General features: G+C 40.3%; 1 protein-coding gene across 1 annotated transcript in view; it reads left to right on the forward strand.

Moving 5' to 3' along the window:
* Positions 1-307: 307 nt before the first annotated feature.
* Positions 308-27386, forward strand: part of CDC123 (cell division cycle 123) — a gene marked incomplete at its 5' end in the record, with an annotated part of 34410 nt that continues 7331 nt past the window's right edge. The window contains 9 exons of the mRNA XM_010016693.1: positions 308-379; positions 3518-3572; positions 4371-4403; positions 8441-8536; positions 9476-9582; positions 17603-17651; positions 19557-19632; positions 22800-22922; positions 26707-26735. Coding sequence (XP_010014995.1) covers positions 308-379; positions 3518-3572; positions 4371-4403; positions 8441-8536; positions 9476-9582; positions 17603-17651; positions 19557-19632; positions 22800-22922; positions 26707-26735 — 640 coding nt within the window. The remainder of the gene's footprint in view (positions 380-3517; positions 3573-4370; positions 4404-8440; positions 8537-9475; positions 9583-17602; positions 17652-19556; positions 19633-22799; positions 22923-26706; positions 26736-27386) is intronic.

Genomic DNA, 27386 nt, shown 5'->3' on the forward strand with positions numbered 1-27386 from the left:
CACTCTTCCTTGGGATTTCTTAGGGTTTTGAAGGAGTGTGGTGTTTTTGTGCATTTCAGTGAAAATTTTTGTCTTTTTCTGCTCTACTTTGTCTTTTTCTTCCTCTACTTCTACTTTTCGAGGGAAAATGGGCATTGATTTGTGGGAAGGAGTGAGAGGGGAGACAGAAATGGGATTTTCCTAGTGTTAGGGAAAAATAAAACACATTGAAATAATGGTATGTTTTAAAACACGTTATTTATATTCAACTCTTACTATTTTAACAAATAATAATAAGTTATTAAAGAAATTCTTATATTTCTTCTAGTGTTATACTTCCCCTACCAGAGAATGTGAAAGAATATTTGCTGGATGATGGAACGCTTGTGGTTTCTGGAAGGTAAAGAGTGTTCTCCCTCTCCCCTCAAACTAGTAATACTGTTTGATGTATTCACAGCACTATTTTGTTTACACATATCATATCTTGCATAATGAGTTTTTAAAATGTGACTAGTCTGGCTGCAGTAAAGCTCACACTGTACGAGCATGTGAGCAGGCTGGTGCTGTCAATGCAACTACTTGCTGTGCCTCATGCAGAACCTAAAATTGATGCTATACATTCATTCTAGACCAAGTGGAAACAGTTCTTTCAGTTTTGCTCTGTCTGTCTTTGTGGAGTTTGCCAGTCTCTTGGGTGCCCAGCCTACTTTGATATGGTTAACTCAGTTTAGAGGCATGGTGTCTCCCACACCAATAACGTGCCTGCTGCCTTATCCAGGGGTAAAGTGATGTTGCCTGAGATTAATTCTCAGTATAATAGAATCATAGAATGGTTTGGGTTGGAAGGGGCCCTAAAGCTCGTCCAGTCCCAACCACCTGCCATGGGCAGGGACACCTTCCACTAGACCAGGTTGCTCCCCTTTTGCCCACCCTGGCCTTGAACCCTGCCGGGATGGGGCAGCCACAGTTTCTCTGGGCACTCTGTGCCACCACCCTCATAGTAAAGAATTTCTTCCTAATGTCTAATCTAAATCTCCCCTCTGTCAGCTTGAAACCATTCCCCCTTATCCTATCCCTACATGGCCTGTAAAAGTCCTTTTCCAGCTTTGTTGCAGACACCCTTTAGGGTTCCCTGAAGCCTTCTCTTCTCCAGGCTGAACCAGCCCAGCTCTCTCAGCCTGGCTCCATAGTAGATGTGCTCCAGCCCTCAGATCTTCTTCGTGGCCTCCTCTGGACTTGCTCAAACAGGTCCATGTCCTTGATGGGGGCCTCAGAGCTGGGCACAGGACTGCAGGAGGGGTCTCACGAGACCAGAGTAGAGGCAGAGAATCACCTCCCTTGACCTGCTGGTCACGTTTCATGGGATGCAGCCCAGGACATGGTTGGCTTTCAGGGCTGCAAGTGCACATTGTTGGTTATGTTGAGCTTCTCATCAACCAGCACCCCCAAGTCCTTCTCCTCAGGGCTGCTCTCAGTCTGTTCTCTGCCCAGCCTGTATCTGTGCTTGGGATTGCCCTGACACCAGTGCAGGACCTTGCATTTGGCCGTGTTGAATTTCATGAGGTTTGCACTGGCCCACCTCTCGAGCATATTAAAGTCCACCTGGATGCTATACGTAAAATCCTAGTAATTACTGAGTTCATGTAATCATTCACATACACATAATCCATGCATATGGCAAGGCTGAATGTCCTGTACGTATGTATCCCTGTGCCAAGATTTTGGATGGAGAAGAATTGAGGTGGATAGATATTGTAACACTTGGTAAGAACCCAGGGCTTGTTCTTTGTCTTTTGCTTAGAATCTCGCTATGGCTTCCTTGTACAATGATTATTTCATGCTACACCTGGCTAATGATCAGGCTCAGAAACCAGTCCACACTCCCATCATTTCCTGACTGGTAGTTTGCCTCTCACAGAGCAACCAATTAAGCTGTGAGGGTAAGGGAGCTGTGTCTAATTTCTCTGGAATCAATTTGTATAAAACTGAAGCTGGTTTTTTTGGTGTGGGGTTTTTTTTTTGGTTTTTTTTTTTTGTTTTGTTTTGTTTTTAAATAAAAGGTATCCAGAAAATTAGAATTGTTTTTAAACCATTTTGGATAAGAAGCAATTTTGTCACCTGCTTCTGCAGAATTGTGCAACTTCTTTAGCAGCAGCTATTTATTTTTTAATAAGCCTTTAGAAAAGCTGCAACTGACTTTACAGCTGTGTTATACAAACATTTTGGGCTCTTTTCAGTCCAATAATGAACAGCTGGAGAATTGACTTAAATTGTGCTTTTTAAGATGCTTCCAATCGAAAATTCCTTTTACAAACCAGTTTTTCTCTGAGTTGAACTTTCTTAGCTAGAAGTGAATGTGATACTGCATTCAAGGCCAGGATCGCTTTTAATCTTCAGTGAACCAGTATCTGAGCTCTAGATCTCAAAAAATGAATTGATAGTTTATTCCCTATGGAAGTACATTAAGGGGCTGCAGAGACTTAGCTTGTTGAAGAGTTGACTTTTGGCAGAGACCTACATTTGAACTTAAGATGTTTTCTCTACTGACTTGCTGAATAAGTCAAGAGCTTGATCTTCTTTAAGATCTTCACACTCAGTTGTATTAGCTAAAGAACTTCATATGTCACCTAAAACGTCAAGGGAATATTTGCAGTCAAGTGCTTTCTTGTTTTGTAGTGCTTACAACTATCCCATCTGTGTAGAAAAAGGAACTTTTCAGGAAGAAGCTAATAACTGTGTTATTAGGATCTTTTTGTTGTGTAGAGTGGGAGGATGTTTTCTTTTCAGAACCAGAAATTTGCAGATCAACATCTGAAACTAAAGTTTTATGAATTTTTACTTGGAAAAGCAGTATGGAGGCAAAGAGAATTTAAATAAAAGTTTAATTTGTGCTTCTGTCAGAGTACAGTAAAGTTGGAAAAGAATCATTCATAGGGAGTTGAAAAGCTTCAGTCGTGGCATTTTTGAAGCAGAAAGTGATCTGCTAATTTGAAAGAAGCAAAGTGTTTTGGGTAGGGCCCAAGTCTAGTGCTAGGGTGCTTGGTTTTCAGTTTTCTGTACTGGCTTGCTCTGATTTTTCTCTGCCAGGGGTTTTGAGGCTTAATCTTCTTACAAAAACATTTTGAGATCAACAGCTGCTAGAAGCTGCCTCAGAGCAGCCTTCCAATAGCTGAAGTGGGCTGCAAGGATGCTGGAGAGGAACTCCTTATCAGGGACTGTAGTGATAGGACAAGGGGTGATGGGTTCAAACTGAAACAGGGGAAGTTCAGGTTGGATATAAGGAAGAAGTTCTGTACTGTGAGGGTGGTGAGGCACTGGAAAAAGTTTCCCAAGGAAGTTGTGAATGCTCCATCCCTGGCAGTGTTCAAGGCCAGGCTGGACAGAGCCTTGGGTGACATGGGCTGGTGTGAGGTGTCCCTGCCCATGGCAGGGGGTTGGAATCTTAAGGTCATTTCCGACCCATTCTTGACTCCATGAATGATATGGTCAAGTCAAACTCTAGTGCCTAATCTTTCTTCTGGCTTATTTTTTATTTCAGAGAAGATCCACCAAGTCATGCTCAGGAGGGGAGTGATGATGCAGAGGAAGTACAGGTCAGTATAAAAAGCAACTTAATGCCAAGTCTCCTGAGAAAAATATGAATGTGTAGCCTTTTCTGCGTAATTTGTAGGTGAGGAGAGTGCTTCACAGAAAGAATAATCATGTGGTAGTTGCCTTGAAAAAAAAATTAAAAGCATTATTTATAGTGTCATGGAAGGTTTAAAATGTTTTTGTGCTCTTTCACAGAAGACTGCTCTTTTATTATTTCTTGATAATTGTGTTTGTAATAAAGGGTAGAGAATGTTGAAGGATGTTGGAACTGAACTTAATGCTGTTTCATGCCCTGAGAAGATACGAGTACAACATTTGGAGGAGTTATTTCAAGAAACAATTAAAGTGTCTGGTACCATAATAGCTCAGAAGGGTATTCCACAAGAAAAATGCTGAAAAACATAAGTAAAAGGTGACAGAAGGTACAAAATGGGAGGAAAAAGAAATATAAGTGAAACTAATGAATCATTTGTCCAAGGGTGGAAGTGCTGGAGACAGGCTTTAGACAGGGAAGGCTGTGGAGTTCTGAAACGTCTGAGTTTGTGATATAAATCACAATTAAAATACACAGGTGCCTTCTTTATCCATACTTTAGAATAGTTTTTTGCTGAATATACAATATTTTTCCTGTCTTCATTTACAGCTGTAATAACTGGAGGATTGTGATGTTTTGCTACTGGAGCTTCAGGGCAATGATTTGATCCACATGTTTTAGGAAGCTAGATGAATTCTGATGTTCTCATAAATGATAAAGGAGCTCAGAAGACGAGTAACCTTTGATTTCTTCTTGTTTTTAACAGTGGTCAGATGATGAGAATACTACAACACTTAAGGTAAGGTGCTAACATGTGGGTTTGCCTTTCTGTAACCTTGTGATCCAAACTTGTTGCCAGTTAGAGATATTCTTTGCTGTATTTAACATTTTCCAGACCATTCTAGGCAGATGGCAGTGTAGATATATGTAACTTCAAAAAAGTTTTGCTAGCTTAATTTTGTTTAACTGAAAATAAAATGCTTTTCTTCATCCCTAACAATCACACACTTGTTAGACTATAGGAAATGAACTGGAGTATGGCTCTAAATATAGCTGTTTTTCATTTTCACCACTTTGAATATTTTCCAATTACTTAATCACACTGGATGCAGAAGAAACAAAGCCCCTGCAGCTCAATTTTAAAATCTCCTCTTACACCTGTGCTGTGCCATTATTTCCTCTCTCTATCATCTGTTTTTTTTCTTTCTTCTTTTCCTGTCTTTATGTGCCTGGCTTAGAATTCAGGATCATGATGGATACCAAGCAGGCTTCTTTGATGGTAGAATCATAGAATGATTTGGTTTGGAAGGAACCTGAAAGCTCATCCAGTTCCAACCCCTGCCGCGGGCAGGGACACCTTCCACTAGAGCAGGTTGCTCCAAGCCCCTGTGTCCAACCTGGCCTTGAACACTGCCAGGGATGGGGCAGCCACAGCTTCTCTGGGCACCCTGTGCCAGCGCCTCAGCACCCTCACAGGGAAGAGCTTCTGCCTAAGAGCTCATCTCCGCCTCCCCTCTGACAGGTTAAAGCCCTTCTCCTTGTCCTGTCCCTACAGGCTCTTGTCCAAAGCCCCTCTCCAGGTTTTTTGTCGGCCCCTCTAGGCACTCGAGCTGCTCTAAGGTCTCCCCAGAACCTTCTCTTCCCCAGGCTGAACAACCCCATCTTTTTTGAAACTTGCTCTTGCTCTACCATCATCAGAGTTAATATACTTGTGTCACTTGTCTGCCATTGGTACTGTTACTTCAGTCCTATCAGCCTCCTTATGCTCATCAGTGTTGAATTGCTCACAGTGTATTAGAGGCAATATAAACACAACCCTGCTCTGAGTCATCCATATGCTAGCACAGAATTTATAGCCTAGATTATAAAACTATTTCATGCCAGATTTGCACATGATAATAGCTTCAGTTCAAGTATCTAAGCTTTGATAAAGTAGATACTTTAGATTGTAAATTAGTCAGAACAAGGATTTTGGTATCCGTCTGATCTTTTGCAAATCTCACGTTAATGCAGCTACAGAAATGTCAAACTTTAGAATCAAGTTTCATTACAACGTACAACACAATAAGGAAATACATGTTCAAGAGGTATGATACCCATCAGAAGGGTACAGACCAAGTGGTTTCAGTTTAGCTATGTGAGCATTGTGAGGATTGCAGCTTTACAGCTAATGTTTTACAGGGGCTGGCTGGGATGGAGTTAACTTTCAGGTGTTGCTGAACAGTGCTGGCATAGCATCAAAGCTTTCTCTTTTCCCACTCTGCCCCATGCTTCTCCCCAGCAGGACTAGGCAAGAGGAGAGAGAGGACATAGCCACGACAGCTGACCTAAATTGTCTTAAGGTATATTCCATACCATTATAGCATCATGCTCAGCAGTAAAAGCAGGGGTAGAGGAAGAAGAGCAGTGTTTTGGCCTCCAAGGTGGCTATTGTTCAGAGACTGGCAGAGCTTTGTCTTTCACCAAACCTGGACCTTTGAAAATGGTTAATAATAAACATTTTCCAACCTCGTTGATCCTATTATTCTATGGTTTGTGCCCATGGCTAGCTCCTACAAAAATACACCTACATTTGGACAAAGAAAGAGGCTCTTGAAAGTAGAATTTCACAATATGCTCTTAACTATCTTGCAAATTTGATAGATGATTGCTCTGATGACTCCATCACGGCAAATATGCTTTCTCTACCTGAAAACTAGGTACTGCTTTGAGGCCAGCGAGTTGGGAATAGTTTCATGCAGAATGCAGAAGGGTGGGGAGCTGCACCTGGAGTGCATAGGAGATGAAAATGGATCAAGTAGATCACTATGAGGGTGCTGAGGCGCTGGCAGATGGTGCCCGAAGAAGCTGTGGCTGCCCCATCCCTGGCAGTGTTCAAGGCCAGGTTGGACACAGGGGCTTGGAGCAACCTGCTCTAGTGGAAGGTGTCCCTGCCTGTAGCAGTGGGTTGGAGCTGTATGAGTTTTCAGGTCCCTTCTAGCCCAAACCAGTCTGTCATTCTGTGAAGTAGTGATATGTAAGCTGAACAGGGAGAAACCAGGGGACATAAAGTGTAAAGAAGAGTGGGACAGGCTGGAGACTGCTATTTTCTATTCACTGTCAGCCTGGACCGTTCATTCATATCTTACTCATGATAAGTCCCAGGTTATATTGGTATTGGTTTCTTGGCTCAGGGAGCAATACAGTAGGCTGTGGATGTGATTATTCTGATTTGAAGACCTGCCTGAGTTGCCAGGTAGAACTTGTTTCCCTGTCTATCTTATGAAGAATTAGCATATAGGATTATAGAAAAACCTTTGTTTAAAGAAGTGTGCAGTAATATTGATGGTTGCAAAGTTGGGCATTCAGAATTTAGGAAATGTTAGAATCAAGCTTGTTTATGCAGCCTTAGAGCTGTCCTCTTGTATATGTTTCTTCACTTGTATTAATCAAATGACATGATGGTAACATTCCCCCAGGGAAGTTTAGGATATGCTGTTATTACATATACAGTGTGACTCCTGACTTGGGTCAAAACAGGAAGAGATTGGATGAGAACGCAGTGAATGAAGGGTTTTACTTCTTGCAGGAACAATTTCTAGAATTGACTGAAGCTCTAAAAATAAAATAAGAGAAGTGCTTTTTCAGTTTTTCAGGGGTAGTTTTCCATGGAGACCAGGTAATGTACTAAGGAAAGGTTCAGACAGTTTGAGGTTCAGGCTGGGTCATTGTGCTAAAATGCAAGAGGGTTTTCTCAAGTGTTTGGATTTCAGGGGGCTGCAGAAAGCAGATGCCAAAATGTATGAACTTGTTTGGTGTGGCTGTGAGGGCTTTGTTGGTTTAAAGACATCACTTAGCTTTAGCCTGGAAGTTATCTTTGAGTTGAGTTTCAAAACACTCAGGAGAAGCAGTGTTCTTGTATACTGGTTATAAATCCTATTATGTGAAAAATCTTTGACATATACCTGAAATCCTTTCATATTATTTTAAAGGTCACCAACCTGGGTTTTTTTTTTCAACTGCACCACATTCAGAGTGGAGTTTACTGCATCCTGAGGAGTTTCTTTTTTCCTCTTATATTTACAATATTGACAATGTTCTTTACAAGACAAAGTTTTCTAATCCAACCCATACCTTTGCAGTGTGTTCTCTGTTTTGGTGCAATATATTGCTAAGGAGCTGCTTTAAGACCTAATTTGAGAGCTGATTTGTTAAAGTATTACTAATATCATTTTATAAAACTAATGCTTGAATGAAGAGCTGCCATTTATTGACTGACTTACTTTTGCTTTCTTACTGTGTTCCTGAATGGAACTGGAGATCTATTACAAACCAGAAAGTCTCTCTTTCTCCTGTTAATACTTTGACAGAATGCTACCATATTTGTATTTTAGATTTTTAGAGATGCTTAATTCTAACAAGCTTTTTGAAAGCTTTCTTCTTTTAAATCTTCTTGGATTTCATTTGTATACAATAATTAGGTATAAACCAACAGGTAGGTGTTCAAGGTCTGTTTATTTGACTTGCACTTTTGCAGCTGTTGCAGCTTTCATGAGGAATGTTACAAAGTTTTGGGTTTTCCCTTAGGTTCATGGAATCTTGCCAGTAATGAGAGAACAGGGGACATAGTCACAGTTTTCTCTGACTGAATGTCGATGTCGAATCTTAAGTGATTTATTTCTACAAATACATTATTTTGGGGGGTTCTTGGTTCCTGATTGTGGACATATTTTTTCCTTCTATAATATGTTTAATTTATTAATATGTTAATAGTATTTCTAACAGTATTTGGAAGATGGCTACACTTCACTATTAAATATATTGAAACTGATACTTTTGTTGTTGTTGTTTGTTCAGGCACCTGAATTTCCCGAGTTCACAGCCAAAGTTGAAGAAGCAATAAGTTCCCTGGGTGGTAGTGTTTTTCCTAAACTTAACTGGAGTGCTCCAAGGGTAAGAACGCTGACTCCCAAAACTTGGAACAGATGTTATCATAAAGACTTTTTTGATTATTTGTTTTATCTTAATGCACTAGGAAGTGTAAGAGTGTAGTGATGAAGGAAGAAGTGATAGACAAGATATCAGTGAAGTATGATAGAGCAAATTGTTCTGGTGAATTAGAGCTAGATGGTGCACTGTTTGGTGAGGCTGATGTAAGACAGCCCTGGCTTTCTTACATAAAGCCTCCTGTCATTGTCACAGATAAGAGTATGATGGCCAGAGCCTTCTCATTTAGGATACTAGTTGGAAACTCTGCCTGGGATAAAGGTTAAAATCCCCATGTTTTTTTAAAAAAAGCAATAAAACGGGAAGTTCAGGTTAGATCTAAGGAAGAAGTTCTTTACTGTGAGCGTGCTGAGGCGCTGGCACAGGATGCCCAGAGAAGTGGTAAATGCTCCATCCCTGGCAGTGTTCAAGGCCAGGTTGGAAGAGCCTTGGGTGACAGAGTCTAGTGTGAGGTGTCCCTGCCCATGGCAGGGGGTTAGAACTAGATGATCTTAAGGTTCTTTCCAACCCAAACCATTCTATGATTCCTTCTAGGTATATTTGGGTACTCTTAACTATACCTTAAGGATGGAGACACCCAAATGTGTTTGTGTCATAATCTCAAGGCAAACTTGTGTTTAGTCAAGCATTCCAAGAAAGTGCCTGGAACAGGAAGGCAAAACTTGTTTTTTTTAAATGAATATGCTCTGCTTTATACGGAGTATTCATATGAAAAACAGTAACTCTCCTCTATCTTGTAATGTGAACTTCAGCAAATGAAGTTTTCCTCAACATAAAATAAATCTTCTGTCCGTATTTCAAATGCTGTATAATATTTAGCTAGATCTGCAGCTTGCATTCCTTCCTGCTGGTGAAGGTGCATTTAGGATAATCTTTTTTGTTTAGGATGCCTACTGGATAGCAATGAACAGTTCTTTGAAATGTAAAGCTCTCAGTGACATCTTCCTCCTCTTCAAGAGTTCAGACTTCATCACTCGTGACCTCACTCAGCCGTAAGTAGACTTCTAGCACTCTTATTTATACCCAGACAAAAAACCCCCTCAATCATCTGAGGGTAACTTTTCAGTTCTTTTGAAAGATCTTACTATTTACTGTACAGCAAGGATAAACATCTGATACAAACATACATATTCATGTTTAAAAGTTGTTTGGGTACAGTAGTTTCAGATATGGTAATAAGTTAGTTGTTCTTTGAAGTTCCCCCCACCCTTTCCTTCCTTCTTTGTCTCCCTTCATAGTGCAAAGATTAATGCTAGTGTGGAGAATTGCAAGGCAATTTAGTCCAATTTAGTGTGGAGAATTGCAAGGCAAATTATCTTCATTGTTACTTGCTGTGAGTGAGTCTCTCCTAGTAAACTGGAATTGTTTACCTAGCTTCAGTCAACAAGAGAGGAGCAGCCTCTGTTTTATTCTTCTGTTAGTTCTCTTGATTTTAATATGCAAATGAGTAAATTCAAAACAGGAAGATGTTAGAACAAGGGGGAATGGCTTTAAACTGACAGAGGGGACATTTAGATTAGATATTAGGAGGAAGTTCTTCCCTGTGAGTGTGCTGAGGCGCTGGCACAGGGTGCCCAGAGAACCTATGGCTGCCCCATCCCTGGCAGTGTTCAAGGCCAGGTTGGACACAGGGGCTTGGAGCAACCTGCTCTGTGGCAGGGGGTTGGAATAGATGAGCTTTAAGGTCCCTTCCACCCCAAACCATTCTATATGATATTCAAATAGTACATGCAAAATGACACTATGGACTAAGACCATTTTTCTGAGTTGCTTTCCACAGGAAGTGATGTTTTAATCTTGGTTGTACAGGTTTTTTCTTCCCCACCCTTTTTAGTATTTACTTGGTCCTACCTTATTGTCGCTGCTTCTCATGGTTACACAGCTTGACTTTACCATGTCCCTTTCAAATTTTAAAGCTATTGAAGTTTCTGTTGTGCTGTTGAATTTGAAGTTGTGGAAGATGCCTGGCACTTGTGCGAATGTGTTCCTCGAGCTGCTTCTGAACCCAGGTTCTTGTAGCTCTTGAACAAATGCACTTCAGGAACTGTGACTATGGATAATGGTTACAGTTAAAAAACCAGATCTGACATGCTTGGGAATTATTTTATCTGCTGACAGGAACAGAGCCTATAATTGTATAGGAACATATTCCTCCTGGAGAACCTGCATCTGATTCTTGTCACTCATTTCTAAAATGCAGCCTTTTCCTGAAAGAAAATTATTGGAATTTAATGTCCCTGTTACTATTTTAATTTTTTTTTAATTGTTATTCTCTTTCTCAGAAAAGCAGAATTTTAAAGCAAAAGGCCAGTCCATGGCTTGGATTAGATTGTTCTCCAGTAATTATTCAATGCTTGTTTATTTTACTGCAGTATTTAGAAGACTCAATCAAATGCAGGGCCCTTCTAGGTACTTTATAGAATGTGAAGTAGTTTGTGATGTGACTTCCTGTGTGAAGTAGCTTGTGATGTGGTAAGAATTGTCTTGCCTAAAATGTGAAACCAGTTGCATTAAATGCAGTGCAACTGCTGCCTTCAAGTCCTGCGACTCTGATAACTGTTTCCCCATCCCTTAGTTTGTTGGTACATGAAAGAAATGATAGCTAGCGGCATCCTTATCATTACCTCTGCATTTATGGAGTGCTAGCAACACTGTCAGGCCAGTTCTGGTGCTGGGCTTTACATTATGTCTAACCTGTGACATGATGAGGTGCAGGGGAAGAGGCTGAGAAGGAGGGGAGAGGAAGATGCTGGTGTGAAAAGAACCGTACACTTTGTATTATCCCTTTTGTGAATATTAAATAATACAGGGTTTGTATTCTACTATCCTCATGTTTAAAGAGGTTCAGGAGAAAGTACCCCGAGCTCCTTGGAGAATTCCTATTTGGTTAACCATTTTCTAATCAATTGGGATACAATCATGTGTTTAGCAAGCACCACTTGATTTAGAAGATGTGGCAGCTCTCTGTGTGTGTTTGTGCTCTTATTCTATGCCATTTCTGTGGGAGAATGAGTTGGTTGAACCACCCTCACTGAGACTGAAATGAGTGCGTTTTCTGTCAGGTTTTCTCTCACATCAGGTAAAGTTAGTGCCTCAGCCATTCACCTTGCCCTCTGCAGACAGTGCTGACTTGGTGGTAGAGGCAATGAATGCATCCTAGCTCCTGTGTTGTGAGATTTCACAGCAGGGGTGTTAACTTGAACCATCAGTAATTCCACCTGAAGTTCACACCAGACTACGAATGATAGTGGCTGAGCAGCCTGTAGAAGGCATGCTGTCTTCCACCGATCCTGCTGTGGGAGAATAACCTCTAGCAGAAAGACAACACCTCAAATTGCAGTAGCTCAATCTATTTAGACTCCTTTTCCAATGTGATAAGACCACACACTGCCAGATAGCACAGCTCAGGTAGCGGGTGGTAAATAAGCAAACCTTGTGACGTGATTGTGGGCTCATCACCTAATCTAAAGGTTAAATTTCATTTGAGAAGTGTTGAATTTATTTCCCTTCCTGTAAATTCTAATCAAATGTCGGTATAAATTTGGGTTATGGGGTTTTTTTTGACAGGTCTGGTAGGGTAAATTTAATATGCACAGTGCAGCCTTGCTGTTTCCATGACTTTGAATGGAAGTTGTACTTAGGACTAGGGGAACGTGTGTAATGTGTAAAATCGCTTTGGTCTCTGTGTATCTTGTATTTTACAAACATGTTGTACTTGATTAAGGCACATATCATTGGCCAATCTGTGCAGGGTATTTCTAAATTACTAAGTTATTTGTACAAAATGTCCCCAGCCAAAGAGTGAAATGATTGCTGCTGAATCAGAACAGTGCTCTTCCTTAATCATACTATCGATTAGCTGCCAGTTCCCTAGTCCTTTGCAAGCAAGAAAGTAAAAATGTTGCTGGCATAGGAACCTGAAGTGCTGAACAAATGGGAATTGGCTATATAATACATCCAAATCCCTTGGAAGGGCTAGTCAGAGGGAGGCTAAATGCACTATGTTTCATTAATACTCAATATGGTCTAAAAGTTTCTTGCCCTGCATGCGTAACAGCTGAGATGTTGTATAGCCTTTTGTTGTTGTTTTGTTTTCTGTTCAATTGTATTAGCTTGAAAATCCACTTCGTGGTCAGAGTATGGAAACGACTTTACAATAGCCATTTGAAGGTCTGTTTCTTAATCCAGCTTTGCCAGTGATGTGGGACTTCAGGCAAACCACTTTCTTTGCCTCTTCCTTTCTGTCCCGTTTCCCATCTGCTTACCTGGCATCAATCTGCGTGTTGTTCAGGTCAGGGACTGCCCTTACTGTAATTCTCAGCCCTCTCAAGTTCTAAGACATCTTCAGCTATGCAACACTTCAGCAACCATTAAAAAAACATGTCTTTCATGCAGATATACTGAGCATGACTAGATAAGCTTTGACTATTTAAAATGTTTGGGTTCTGTCATGATTTTGACACTTTGTTTGGTTGAAAAGTTCAGAATAATGAGCTAACTTTCCTCCTTGTTAATTTTGTATAAATTAACAAAGACTTCAGAGCCATGTACTCAATGTACTCAGTGTTGTTTCTGCTTCAAAGTAAGCACTGCATTTTACTTAGCTGAGTTCATAAAAAACCCCCTGTGTGTGGTGTGATCCTTTTCAGGTTTTAATGTAGACTTTCAAAACCTTCATGTTGTGGTATGTGGTGTAAAAAAAAAAATCCCTTTCTAATGGGATTTCTGTTAAGTGATTGAAACTCCTCTTTTGAACAAAAATCCTTTTCAAGCCCTGTTGAGTGTGTTGGTTTAGAATGCAGTTTTCTTCCTTATTGTTAGAATGTGTGGACTGCATTTAGTTAAGACATAATTGCCCACCTTGAGCCTGGTATATTAGCAGTAGCTCTAATGATCAATAAGTAATAACCTTTCAATGATCAAATAACCATGTTGTTATATCAGGCTTGTCAATAAACCTTGGAAACTTAGTCAAACTTCAGAGATTGTTCGTGTTCTACAGGGCAATACTGGATGTTTTACATCTGCAGCTGCTACTGTTGGGATTTTGAATGCTACAGTGTTATTTTCCCAGTTGTTTAATAATCACAGTTGGAGAGGTGAAATAAGTCCTGTAAGTTCAACCTTGTTGAAAAGCAGTCTAATGCAGAGAAGAACTTTTGCAATTGCCCTTTGACTTACTGTAGAGGGACAGTATGAGTCACGTGCAAGAATGGCTGTTTTCTGATGTGTACTTCATAGAATCATAGAATACTAGGTTGGAATGGACCTCAGGGATCATCTGGTCCAACCTTTGAAGGCAAAGTATATCCCAGTTCAATCTGAGGTGTCCAGGGCTGGGGAATCCACCAGTTCCCTGGGGAGAGTATTCCAATGGATGATTGTCATTGTGAAAAATTTTCCTCTTGTGTCCAGTTGGATTCTCCCCAGAGTAACTTGTGCCCATCACCCCTCATCTTTTCCATGTGACTCCTTGTAGAAAGGGTGTCTCCATATTCTTTGTGACCACCTTTTAATTACTGGAACATGGTGGTAAATTCTCACCTGAGTCGCCTTCTCTCCAGGCTGAACAGACCCAGTTCTCTCAGCCTTTCCTCACACGGCTTCCCAGTCCTGGGATCATATTTTTGGCCCTTCTCTGGACTCTCTCCAGCCTGTCCACATCTTTTTTTGTAGAGCAGGGACCAAAACTGAACACAGTATTCCAGGTGTGGCCTGAAAAGCACTAAGTGGGATAGTGTTTAGAGGGGGATAACTTAAGTGTTGTAAACTGAGTCAGTATTGGACCATCTGGTGCTCTGGACCTGTTACTTGCAGAAGTTCATTCCTGTGAACTCTTTGAGAAACTAGTTAGATAGGTGAAGTGCCTAAAAGTAGCCCCTCAACCCTTCCTAAGCCCAAGAAACAGAGTGAAGGGAACACTTACGCCACTTCTAGTAGGTAAAAAAATACCTACTGGGTTACTGGAACAGCTGAAACAACTCACACTGGGCCAGGGAAAAGTGTCCAAATGTATTAATGTGCAAGACTCAAAGGAGCCTGAGGGGAGATATATATATTTTTTTTGTTAGTTGGTTTGATTTAGGTGTTTATAAGAGGGCTTGATTAAAATTTAAGTGCCTGTTTCTGATAACAGTTGAGACAGTCTGCTCTTGAGTGAGGCTTAGCCTGTCAGGTTCCTAACACATTGTTTAACTGTAAAGCCTAGCAGATGTTTCAGTCCTTTCTGTTTTCAAGCTAGCATTCTGACTATGTTTTTGATACCAGACTTAATGCTTCTAAATACTGAACTACCAATTAGGAAGTTTTTCTGATGTGCAGTAACAAGCTGCATTCTTCTAACAGAAAATAGGAGGCAGTGTTGGCTCATAAATATGTGACTTGGCACTCAGGATACCTTTGTGCAGGAACAGTAGCTGTCAGTTTATTTAGTATAACCTATTTCAAAGTAGACAGTTTCACATGAGAGCATGTGGAAAATGAGGCCCTTGTTTTTTTCTTTTCCCTTGAGGTTTTACTTTCATCCCATTTTTCCTAACAACTTAGAGTATGGTAGAAGATCCTTTTCTGAATAGTGCATGAATTTCCTGTTTCTTTAAGTCCTTACATTTCAGTAGGTTTCAGTATTCCTCCAGACCTTCTGAAACTGCTTTTCTGTGTGTTGAAAACTGAACCATATAATGGCTTCATGTGGTGTGTCCTGTTGTCAAGTACATGCATTTGGAGATTAGCATGCAGCAGCTATGTATAGAGACTTTGATCCTTCTGTCCTTGGCGTCTAAGTATAAATCTATAAATGAGCTGTTGACCACAGCCCAAGGCCTAAAAGCAGTAGAGTTTATTTCCTTGACCCTTAGTAGTGTTCCAAATGACAGATTTCAAAGGCTTCAGAAAAGAGAGCCTACATATGTCTCAATTTTAGGTTCCTAAAGTCTCTCTGATCATTCTTTCAAGTACCTCCAAGCCTGAATAGGATGTGTGTTAAAGAAACCCCTCGTAGCCTTCTGCCTCTTACAATTGAAAGGCCATATGTGATACATGAATTCAGCTGGGTCTGAACAATTCATGCTACAATAAATTAATACAAAATATAAAATTGCAACTACCTCAGATTTACCAAAAACTACCTCCAAAATTTACCCCTCCGAAAGAGGTGGTAGTTACATCCTTTTGTTGGCAAAAACTCGTGATACTATTTAGAAGAAAAATGAGGCTACAAAAGTGTGCCTTTCGCTGCATTTTCCTGTTTTGTCCTCATTTGTACTCAGTCCTGTGTCATTAAGGCTCAAGAAAAATAATGTTATGTCTTGCAGTACTTTTGTCTACATTGTCTACATCACTTTGCCTGTTTGCTTGATTTGGCAGCAATACTTGAGCAGTCTGTGTGGCTTGGGATGACACCCCAGGGTTTCATTTTCTGACTTACAAGGAAAGGAGAAGTATCTGTCCCCACATAGCTCTCACCCAAAATATTTGAGGGTTAGGAAGGGGAAAGTTGTTTGCTGATAAGGCTTTTTTTTGAGTGCTGGAAAAGACTGCATGTTAATGGAATGAAGCAGATTGCGTGTACCCCGATCTCAGATATGGAAGTTTGTGAGAGCTGATACAGGTCCTGGTGTGCAGGGACTGTAAAACTTCATGTGCTGGACTTCAACTGCCTTTTAATATATAGTTTATTATTGGGTTGGGGGGGGGATATTTTCTTGAGCATGGTAAGCATGTATGCTAGTAAGGGTGGAATTTCGAGTCTAGCAAGACTGCAAGCTCTCATGGGTTTGTTTCTATTGCCTTGACAGGTCTTAAATTGTGGGGAATATAAACTGTAGTTGAAGGATGTTATCTGTTTACATAGGCTTACAGATATATATGATCTGTTTGATTACAGTACTTGTGGAAAGCATGCCTGCTGTCGCCCTTCTTTTCTCTCTGTAGTGGATATTAAAGTCTAAACTAAAACGTGTGGCGTATTTTTGCTGGCAGCATACTGAATGAACTCTTATAATAGCTCTTCACTTCAAACTGAAGGCTAGGCAGCCATGTCTTACAATGCAGTGCTTATGTTAGAGATGCTGGACTTTTGGATTGCTTAACCAAGTTCAGTGCCAAAGGAAGACAGTATAAATGTTGCCATTTAAGACTATTGCTCCATAGTGACCCTTTACACAGTCCTGTGCATCAAAGTAGTTTGCCAATAAGGTCAGGGAGTATGCTTGGAAGGAAAACACATGTTCTTTTGCTAATTCCCTTTGGAAGTTACAGGATTTACTGCAAGGTTTGCTGTAAAATGACAAAAAGGGGCATAGAAAATGGCTTGGGTATAACTGCCTCCATTCTTGATAGCTCCTAAAAGGTGACACCCAGAATCAGCTACTCACAGGGGACAAAACCTTGACATCTGCTTGCAGTTATGGAAATAATTCCGTTTATTCCCACTCTCCAGAGATTTGTAAGAGTATTTCTTAAGGCTCTTAATTTGGAAAGATACCGTGCTGTGGAATCAGAAGTGTGAGTGGTTTTGCATCCCTTATTCATGGAAACGAACTGCTCTGAGGCATGATGATGTGTCTCTGTTGTGTGGTTTAGGAAGTTAAACATTAAAAGTACCAGGAAAAACACACTGCAATGAAACTAGATTAGATTGCTCAAGTTTATCTGGTTCTTTGAGGATCTAGTTATGCCAACGTAACAACAAAAAGGAAAAGAGCAGTACTGTTGATTCAAACAGAAGAAAATCAACAGTGAATAAATACATTTTAGCCACATCCCTGTTCAAATTTAAGTGCTTCTAAATTACACTATGTGAAAAGGTTACATTTTTATTTCTTCTCCCCTCCCCCCCAATAATTGTCAAAAGGAGGTTTCTTTTTTATGTGTTGGATGTGCTTGGTTTATATGTCTTGGAGAGAATTTAACAGTAACTTTTGTGATTCACAGTTTGGGGTTCTTTTTCTCACTATAGCAAAAATCTTGCATGTAAAAGCAGATTTTGATGCCCATGTCTTACTTTTCCAGATTTATTCACTGTACTGATGATTCCCCAGATCCTTCCTTGGACTATGAGGTAGGACTCTTTGCATGACTTCTGGCTAATTTAAAGGAATTGCAGGGTGCCATTTGTGCTTGGGTATGTGCCTCTTTTTGATTTAACTGTGTTGCTTGGGCAAAGTGTGGAACTCTGGTTAAGCACTACAGGTCATAAGGAATTCATTTAATGACAGATCAGAGGAGCTGAAGTTCAGGCTTTTGAAGCTTCCTTGCAATTTCCTCTCATGCCTGTCAGGTTTTTGTCAGGAAGGACAAGTTCAAAAGTCCTATATGGTTGATAGAGTGTTGCTTGTGAAGATCACAGCTGAGGTTACTAGAAGAGAAGCTACCTGTAGTGGCTATGAACATCCTGAACAGAATTGGTCTATCATATCTTGTTTCATATGCTCATTACCAGATTAAAATATTAAGCTAACAATGTAGATGTTAAGAATGCTTTAAACTATGTGGTGCTATTGCTTTTATGATAGCATCTTGTCATTCCTCTAACAATAGTTTTTATGTAAATGTAACATTTGTCATCCTTTTGTGGGCTTAAAGGGCTTCAGAAATGTGAATGAATTTTTTTTTTTTTTTTAAAGCACTATCTAATGTGCTTTAAAGATACAGGACTAAGAGTTGGAACAAAGAGTTTCATGTTTTATGTTGTCATTATGAATATCATCTTTGATTACTGAGGTTTTTCTACTACAGTCGATAGGTGTTGGGAGTTTCCAGTATCCTGCAGCAGTACTTGAGGCCTTCAAAATAATGGATTCATCTGAATACTTCAGCTTAGGAAACACAGAAACTTGAGGAAGTGCCAGAGATATGCTTTAATTACCAGGCAGTCTGTCCTGATGACTGTAATAGTTTGGTTACTATTTCTATCCCCATGTACTTATTTTAACTGGTTTGCGCCTTCAAAGGCGTCACAGGATTCTGCTTGGGTGTATACCAAAATAGAGTTTCATTTGGTTAAATTTAATTCTGCTCATCAGCTCTTTTGGCTAGGCAGCAACTTTCTGCCAACTCCATCACAGATTTTTTTTTTGGGTTCTTCAGCAGGGTTTTTGGTTTCCATGCTTCAACATTAATGTAGCTTTGAAGTTGCTTCATAAATAATTTCACTGTTACAAATGCCATACCAAGCGGAAGAGCATAAGATCATTAAAGTGGGAAGGGGCCTCAGGAGGTCTCTTGTCCAGTCTCATGCTCAAAGCTGGATAACCAGTGAGAACAAATCAGGGTGCTTGGCATTTTATCAAATGTGGATAGGATTCAGTGGAAGGAGGCTGCGCAACCTCTGTGTTCCAATGCTTGACAGTCCTCATGGTGAAAAACAGTCTCCTGCTCAGCCTGGAGAAGAGAGCTGCTTGGAAGCCTTGTAGTGTCCTTCCAGTATTTGAAGGGGGCCTAAAAGGATGCCAGAGAGGGACTATTCATCATGGACTGTAGTGATAGGACAAAAGGTGATGGGTTCAGACTTAAACGGGAGATTTAGGTTGGATATAAGGAAGAAGTTCTTTACAGTGAGGGTGCTGAGGCACTGCAATGGATTGCCCAAGGAAGTTGTGAATGCTCCATCCCTGGCAGTGTTCAAGGCCAGGTTGGACAAGGCCTTGAGAAACCTGATCTAGTGTGAGGTGTCCCTGCCCATGGCAGGGGGTTGGAACTAGATGATCTTTAAGGTCTTTTCCAGCCCAAACCTTTCTGTGACTCTGCCCAGTCTGAACCTTTCTACTTTAAATTCGTTTGGACTAGATAGTCTTTAAAGGCCCCTTCCAACTAAAAGCATTCTGCGATTCTATGAAATGAATATTAAGTCTAATTGCTCTAAAGTGTCTAATTCTTACAGCAAAGCTGTAGATCTAGAAGGCATACAAAATACTACCTGTTACCTTTCTGAAACAATACTTTGTCCTTTGTTTTTCCTATATAGCTTGTTCTTCGCAAATGGTGTGAGCTAATCCCTGGTGCAGAATTCAGGTGCTTTGTCAAGGAAAACAAGCTTCTAGGTAAGGATTTGCTTAAACTTATTAGGTGAACTTCTGAGGAGTTTCTCTAATTCCTTGAATCAGAGCTAAATCTGAAGACAATTCTTTATCACACCTCATTTCTGGAATGAATGTTTTCTTCTTTCTGTAATTTAAACTGTGACACACCACTGTATTGACAACACAGCATGCTCAGTATTACAGTGGGAATATTCTTAATTCTAATTGCTAATTCTGAAATTTCACACAAAGGCTGTTTTGTAAGTGATTCTTTTATATCCAGGAGTGAATTGCATCATCTCCAACTTGCAGAACGAATAGAGAGGCAGTTGGGTATTACGCTGACAAAACATGACCACATGTGGGTATTATATGCAGAAAGCTGGGGAGGTCAGAACACATCCACAGGTGTTGGAGGTGTCTGAGTTCATATTATATTCCGTGTAGCTTAGTCTGAAAACCTGTAGATCTGTTACTCTGGTTCAAAATCTTCAGTGTAAAATGTTTCAAGTGACACTGAGCAGCACGGGTACCCACAGCATGCAAAGAGCTGGTGGGTGCATCACGAGGCCTGAGACAGCTCTAGGACTGGCAGCATGTGTTTTAGGCAGCTCTAGGGTAAATTTAGCTGAATTACACTCCTCTGGATGTATTGACTGTTCTCTGGTGACTGTAGAAGGAGCTTAGATGTCTGCTGCACTTACAGGTGCTTGGATTGAGCGGTTTAATTTTAGGCTAAATACTATTCTGGAGTTTCAATTCAGTTTTGGTGTGGAATCTTTAAAGATGAACAGAAATGTAAATAGCACAGGACTGGTGCACATTTGTCCTTAACGAGACTAAATCGTTCTGCCTGAATTCCTCTAACAAGGAAATGTTATAGCAGTGATGTAGCAAAGCTCTAATCCAGACTTTATAGGAAGGAAGGTGATTTTTTGCTTTAAAACAAAACCAAATTTGCTCATTTTGTGTGTCTCATCCCTACACATTCACGAGCACCAAGGTGCAGATGTTTGGTCATTTTGTGTGTCTCAACCCTACACATTCACGAGCACCAAGGTGCAGATATACAAGTGGTCTGTCCAGGATTCCTTGTGATGAAATGGAAGGGATATTAGCTGTCTAGTCCTCATTGTTTCTCCTGGCTACTTCTCAGCATGGTGACTGTGTATTTGTTTTGGATGTGCCTTTTTGTTTCTGGTAGGTGCTGTCAGCAATTTAGTGCTTGGTGCTCCATCCTGTCCCACTTCTGTGAATCTTTAGGGATGTGTTCCCTGTCGTTTGTTTCCTGATCTGGGTGTAATCCTATGGAGCTGCACCTAAATGTTTTGGGATGTGCTAATCTAGGTGCTGTCAACACATACCATTCTTATAGCCCTTTTATTTGGCTATTCTTCAGGTGCTTTATGCTCATCTTTCCATTCTCTTTCCATTTGTGCCAGTTGCAGGGTTTATTATGGTTTTCTGTAACAGAGTTTATCTTGCTCTAATAGCAGAGATCCTCCATTAAGTGGGTATTGCTTAGTGGCTGCAGACATGGCTTTTTGAAGGGAGAAGAGCTAAATCTTGTCTTGTTATGTGCTGCTGGAACACCACAACTGCCAGAGATATGCATCACTGTAATAACCTCTAACACATTTGAATGTACGTTTAATATAGAATATATAAAGTGATATTTACTTTTAGATACCTCAAAGCATTAGTACACTGGCTAATTAAACACTCTGAATGATTCATTACTCTGTTTTGAAACCCAATACAGCTACCAGTATTAATCCAGGACAGGTTGGAAGGGACCTTAAAGCTTACCTAGTTCCAATCCCCTGCCATGGGCAAGGGCACCTTCCACAATTCCAGGTTGCTTAAAGCCCCATCCAGCAGTATAGGTGTTTTATTGTTCTGTCTGGGTTTTTAGCTATCACTCCAGCTGCATTTCTGAAGACAATTTCAAGCTTTTTCACCATATGTTCCCCTGCTTTTAAAATTAATAAGCCTGTCAGTCAAACTAAGGAGTCATACTTGCCTAGTGTAGTGAATGATTTCCCAGCTACACATCTGTATCCCCTGAGATGCCACCATCTCTTGTTTCTTGTTTTTAGGCCTGAGTTAAGCTTTTCAGTGGTATTAATAATTCAAAGTTCCACTGACATCACAAACTTCATATGACTTTTTGAAAGAGCACATCTTTGGAGGTAGTCAGCATTGTCCTACAGTAAAACTTAATCTCTGCTGTGCATATAACAGCAAACTGCCATCATTGATACATCTTTCGTGGGGGGTTCTAGCTTTTTCTTTCCCAATAGCCTAAGTTACTCATTCTGCAGTGATGGGGCAGGTCTTGATTTGACATTTGTCCAGCAGGGAATTGCAGTGGTGATGTTGACACATCCTGTATGAGAACTCCTGTCACTTAAGATACATGCAAGTGTATAATCCTGTTGACGTCAATTGAAACTATTGTCTTGGTGACAAACAAATATCTAAGATTAAGAGCTTGTGATGTAGCTGGGGCAGTTTATCTAATGTCAGATATGCAAGAAAGCCCTCGTGAAGCAAATGGGAGAAAGAAGACTGCATGCCATCTCATTGATGTTAAGATTGAAGGTTTCACCTGCAATGAAACACGCCTTATCAACAAAGTATGTGTTTGGTAACACCTTATGAAAGAGGTATGGGTTACTCTGTGCTTAAAAAATCAGTTGATAAGAATCTTCATAGTATGCTAAGATCTGTCATCTTTGCTAATGTGCAAGCTTAGCCTCTACCCCTTTCATTTCATGGTTCCAAATTCCAGTCCCTACACCTGATGTGCAGAACAGAAAAGGTTTTTGACCAGAGTAACCAGAGGAAATGAAACTGAAAGGCAAAGGCAGGAACTGGAAACTTAAACGTAAACACAAGCAAAGGTTCCTTCTGAAGTTCACTTAAAGATAGTCAAAGCATGTACATATAAAATGGGGTTCACAAAATGTAGGACAGAACTGTGTAAGGAAGAGATTCCTAACGGAAGTACATTAAGTGTAGGAGGATAAAGCCAAATGCTATGTCACTGGTAATGGTTAAAACCTGGGAGAACCTTGTCTTCTGAAATATAAACTATAACATGCTTATCTCTGATAAGTGCATTTTGTCTGGTTGGGTTTTTTGCATGCCTAAAGCTCTTCATAATCAACTAACGTTATTGACAGGTATATCACAGAGGGACTACACTCAATACTACGATCATATCTCTAAGCAACACGAGGAGATCTGTAGATCAATACAGGAGTTTTTCAAGAAACACATACAGTATAAATTCTTGGATGAAGACTGTAAGTATCTTAAGACTTCAATTAGCAAGGGGAGCATGGGGGAGCAGGGGAAAAGAGGATGTTTGTGAAGGTTTTTAAGTACTTAACTGCATGCATAGGTACAAAGACTTAAAAGCAGAAATCAAGGGTTTACCTCTTTGAAGTTCTTTTGCAGCATCCTGGGAGGTTTGAAATTGAAAGGGCTTGGAGGACAAGCTCCTGAAAAACAAGACCTGTCCTCCTGTCCCTTTGTTGTACTGAACCAGGCTCGTTTCCTCTACAGCACATTGAGTTCCAATTTACTGCTGGAGATCAGTGTTAAAATGGGTACTTCTTGATAAATAATGGCATCCCCAATATTTTAAATCTGTATATATGCATCTCTCTCTTCCTACCTATTGCTTTCACAGGGCTTGATTCTTTTTAATCTGCGAGAGTCTTACAGCTCTGGTGACTAGAGCATGCAGAGCAATGTAGTATTTGAACGGCTATAAAACTGTCAACAAAAGAACCCTGAAGGTATAGGCTGGAGCTTTTCAGGAAAACACAATGAAGTGAAAGAGTTAAAGATCCTCTCAGAAGCATAATGACTCTTTCTTAAGGCTTTTCCCCTTATACTTGTTTTTAATTAGGAAAAGTTCTAAACCTGAGAAGTGAGATAAGAAGTGCTTAACAGAAGGCATTCACTAGTAAGAAGAATACTGTTTATACAGATGCTGCCTGATGTTTGCTGCTAATTTACTGATGTATTCATCAAAGAAAGGATTTGTAAGCTGCTTTTAAAAAAATGATATAAATTTCTCCTAAAATATTGTTGCATAGCAGTTTAGCTGCTGAAACTTTTGAATAAAGGCTGTGTGTGGTATTTGATAGACTGAAGCAGCCCAATTAAATTGTCTTGTTCTTTAAATGTGGAGTCCTTTGCCAATTTTATTGGAAATAGTTTCCTTGCATGGTTAGGTGAGAATTGGATAGTGTTCTGTTGTGCTGGGTGATCACTAGTGTTGAAAAATATGATGGAGAAATTTAAATTGGGTCTGGCATGGGCCAAACCTCAGTTTAGTAAAATACATTAATATAAGGATTGTCTGGTAGTTGTATTGTCTTCTATAAAGCTTTGAAAACTCAGCCTTTAGTTTTGAACATGGTGTGAGGCACTGGCATAGGGTGCCCAGGGAAGTGGTAAATGCTCCATCCCTGGCAGTGTTCAAGGCCAGGTTGGACAGAGCCTTGGGTGACATGGTCTGGTGTGAGATGTCCCTGCCCATGGCAGGTGGTTGGAACTAGACGATCTTAAGGTGCTTTCCAACCTAAACCATTCTATGGTTAGCTATTTTACTGAGCCACCAGAGCAATCAAATAGACCTCTCCTGACGTTCTGAAAATGATAGTTTCTAGTGCCAGTCTCTGTTATCTTAATATTCTTAATCATTTGGCTCTGCAGGGTTGCTTTATTTCAGTCCTGAGAAGTTCTCAAGGATCACTGCTTGGAGAAGACTAGTCATCTGGAAATCAGTAGATTAATTTAATAGGTCCATATCCCTCATGGATATGGATCAGTCATATAGATCTGACATTCTGATTACTGTCTTTTAATTTTCCTCTGTGTTCCAATGTAATTTTAGCTGGTATGTAATCAACTGCTAGATAAAAATTCAGGGCACTATTTTAGGAAATTGATGCCTAGATTTAGGCTCTGAAACTGAAAGGTCTGAACTGTCATCTTACGTAAAGGACATAAAACTATGCCATAGAGTTATCTCTGGGTAAAGGAGATTTCAGGGTGACCTTCTGAGATGAGGGTTTGTTAACCTTTTCTATGTAGGCACTAAGTGCTGGTGACTTGTCCAGCTGCAGAGAAATGCCATGCAGAAAATGGTTTCTGTTTGTTTGGTGTTTGGTTTGGGTTTTTTATCACCTTTCATTCATCCCCCGTCATATCCGTTGCTCCACCATCTGGTAGCATATGTGTTGTTAACAGTAAAAATCTGGGTTTGCTTGTTTGTTTGCTTTTGAAGGCAAGGTATTATAGCTTTTCTTCCTGACTTCTTGTTTCATTGGGGATTTTGATGCTGTTTGCTCTGCTTTTTCCAGTTGGTCTGGTAGCATCTCCAGATGGAAGAGTTGAGTCAGAGCAGCTGAAGCATTGCAGAGTCAGAGCAGTAGGATAACAGATGGGTGAATGCTTTATAAATAGTTCTAAATGATGTTAGAATCTTCTGAATACTTCTCATAAGAGCCCAGGAAGAACAGTGTTCTGGAGGTATTGGTACTGTACAGTTGAGCCTTGGCTTACCCTCCAATTTAAGCTATTGCTGATAAAGTTCTACAGTCTCACTGGGTCATGACACTTCTGCTCTGAGGTAGTCCCTAAGAAGAGGGAACAGTTTAGGTTTTCTCTGTTCAGTGTTTGTGAGTATCCTGGGCTGGTCACCAGTGTGCAGTCAGTCTAGCAGATCCCACTAAATGCCATTAGCCTCCATGATTGCCACATAGCCTTGCTTTAAGCTGACAGGCATCGTTTGATAATAAAGCTCAGATGCAAGCGTTCCATTAATGGGATATGACAACTGAGAGTGTATGGTACAGGCAACATGTTCAGATAAGCAGCTGGAGAAGAAATTTAGGGTTGCTGTGCTGCTCTTTGTGTTGATGGCTTAGGCTTGTCTTCTCAAGGAAATACAGCTTTTAATCCCAGAGTGACATTTTAATGTGTTGTAACTGAGATTGTGCAAAGAGCTGTGTGGATTTTTAGGCTAGATGGGCAAAAACACTGACGTGACTGGTTGAGCTGTGGTTTGCCCTTAGCCCAGCCAACTTTACATGAAATGTTAGATTAAGTTGCTGAGTAGCCTTACTCACGTGATCAATCACATGGATGTGATCAATCAACATCCCTGTTACTGATGGGCAGCTTCCTGAGTAGTCACTGAGGCTCAAGTGTTCTTCAGTCATATCCTGGGTTTAGTTTATCCAGCATGTATTGGGAAATCTCTTAGCTGAAATATTCCTTTCCTTGATAGTGAAGGAAGCGACAGTAGAGCATTTGTCTGAGTTTTTTCTAAATCTGGCTTTCCTTTCTTTCTTTCTGCTAAACTGGTACAAGTTCTGCATGTAGTTGTGCCTGAATGCTTATCTGTCGACTTCCCTAGCTGAGTAACCATACAGAACAGAAGCTACTAGAAAGATGCATGTTCAAAGGTTCAGGCTTAATTCAGTTAAGGGGTGGGACAACAATGGAGCTACCCAAGGCAGCTCTGCATCAATCTTTTTGAATGAGTTGTGGACAACCAGTAGGTGTGCTATATCTGCTCTGGGTTACAGTAAACAGCCATTTCACTGCCACCTCCTCCTCAGCACGCCCACCACCCCCTTTGTTCCTGCAACCTGTTTGTCTTGTTATCTGCTGCAGTCCTAATCTCTGTCAGGCAGGAACTTTCCCTTGTTAAATGTTAGTGCGAGGTCTGGCACAGTGGAGTTGATCCTTCCTTGAAGTTTCTCAGTTCTGCTGTAAAGCAAACAGCACTAATGTCAAAGATAAGCTTCTCCCTGGGCTGAGAGTTTATCAAATGTTCTTCTTTGGGGGAAAAACTCAACAGACGAAACCATCATTAAGTGGAAAAACCTCTCAGTGCGTTAACAGCGCTTCTTGAAAAGTTTCAACTCCCTCTTGGAAACGAACCTAATCTGGCTGGCAGTTCCTTGGATATATTGACTTTGCAGATTGTGCTTTGTACACAAGTATCTAGTAAGATTTAGACATCTTCTGTATATATCTTAACTTTTCCTTTTTTCTCCTTTTCAGTTGTGTTTGATGTGTACAGAGACAGCAGGGTAAGTAACAATAGGTTGTGTATAACTTTATTCTGTGGAAAGCTTTCCTGAAATGCTATAGCAATGAAGCAAATGATAACTTCATCTTCCTACAAGTGGTCCTTGGGTAAAAAAAAATAGTTAAAACCATAAGAAAACAAAGGAAAAAAAGCCCACCCAAAACCCCTAAGCAAACCTCCCAAAAAAACCCTAAAATACTTGATGTTGTCATTCTGTTCCCCAGGTCCTTTTCTATGTTATGAGACTGTTTACGGTAGGAGGATAATAGGATTAGGAGTGTAAATATGCCTATGCCAGTGATGTAATTATTTAGTAAATACCTTCCAGAGAAGCATCCTGTCTTAAAGTACATCACTTCAGCTGCAGTTCTCTCTGCTCTATGGATCTACTGGAGGCAATTTAGTTTTCATTATGACACAGAGAGTCTTTGCTGAAATCATTTAAAATAGACTATTTCCGATGGAAGGAACCTACAGTGATCATCTAGTCCAACTGTCTGACCAGTTCAGGGCTGACCAAATATTAAAGCATGTTATTAAGGGCATTGTCCAAATGCCTCTTAAACACTGACAGGCTTGAGGCATTTTCTTTTCAGATAGATACATTATCAGTATTGCACAACATTACTAAATTGCTTTAGCAAAGCACTAC

The sequence above is a fragment of the Nestor notabilis genome, unplaced genomic scaffold (assembly GCF_000696875.1).
Source record: "Nestor notabilis isolate BGI_N333 unplaced genomic scaffold, ASM69687v1 scaffold1306, whole genome shotgun sequence".
In the NCBI taxonomy this organism is placed as follows: domain Eukaryota; kingdom Metazoa; phylum Chordata; class Aves; order Psittaciformes; family Psittacidae; genus Nestor; species Nestor notabilis.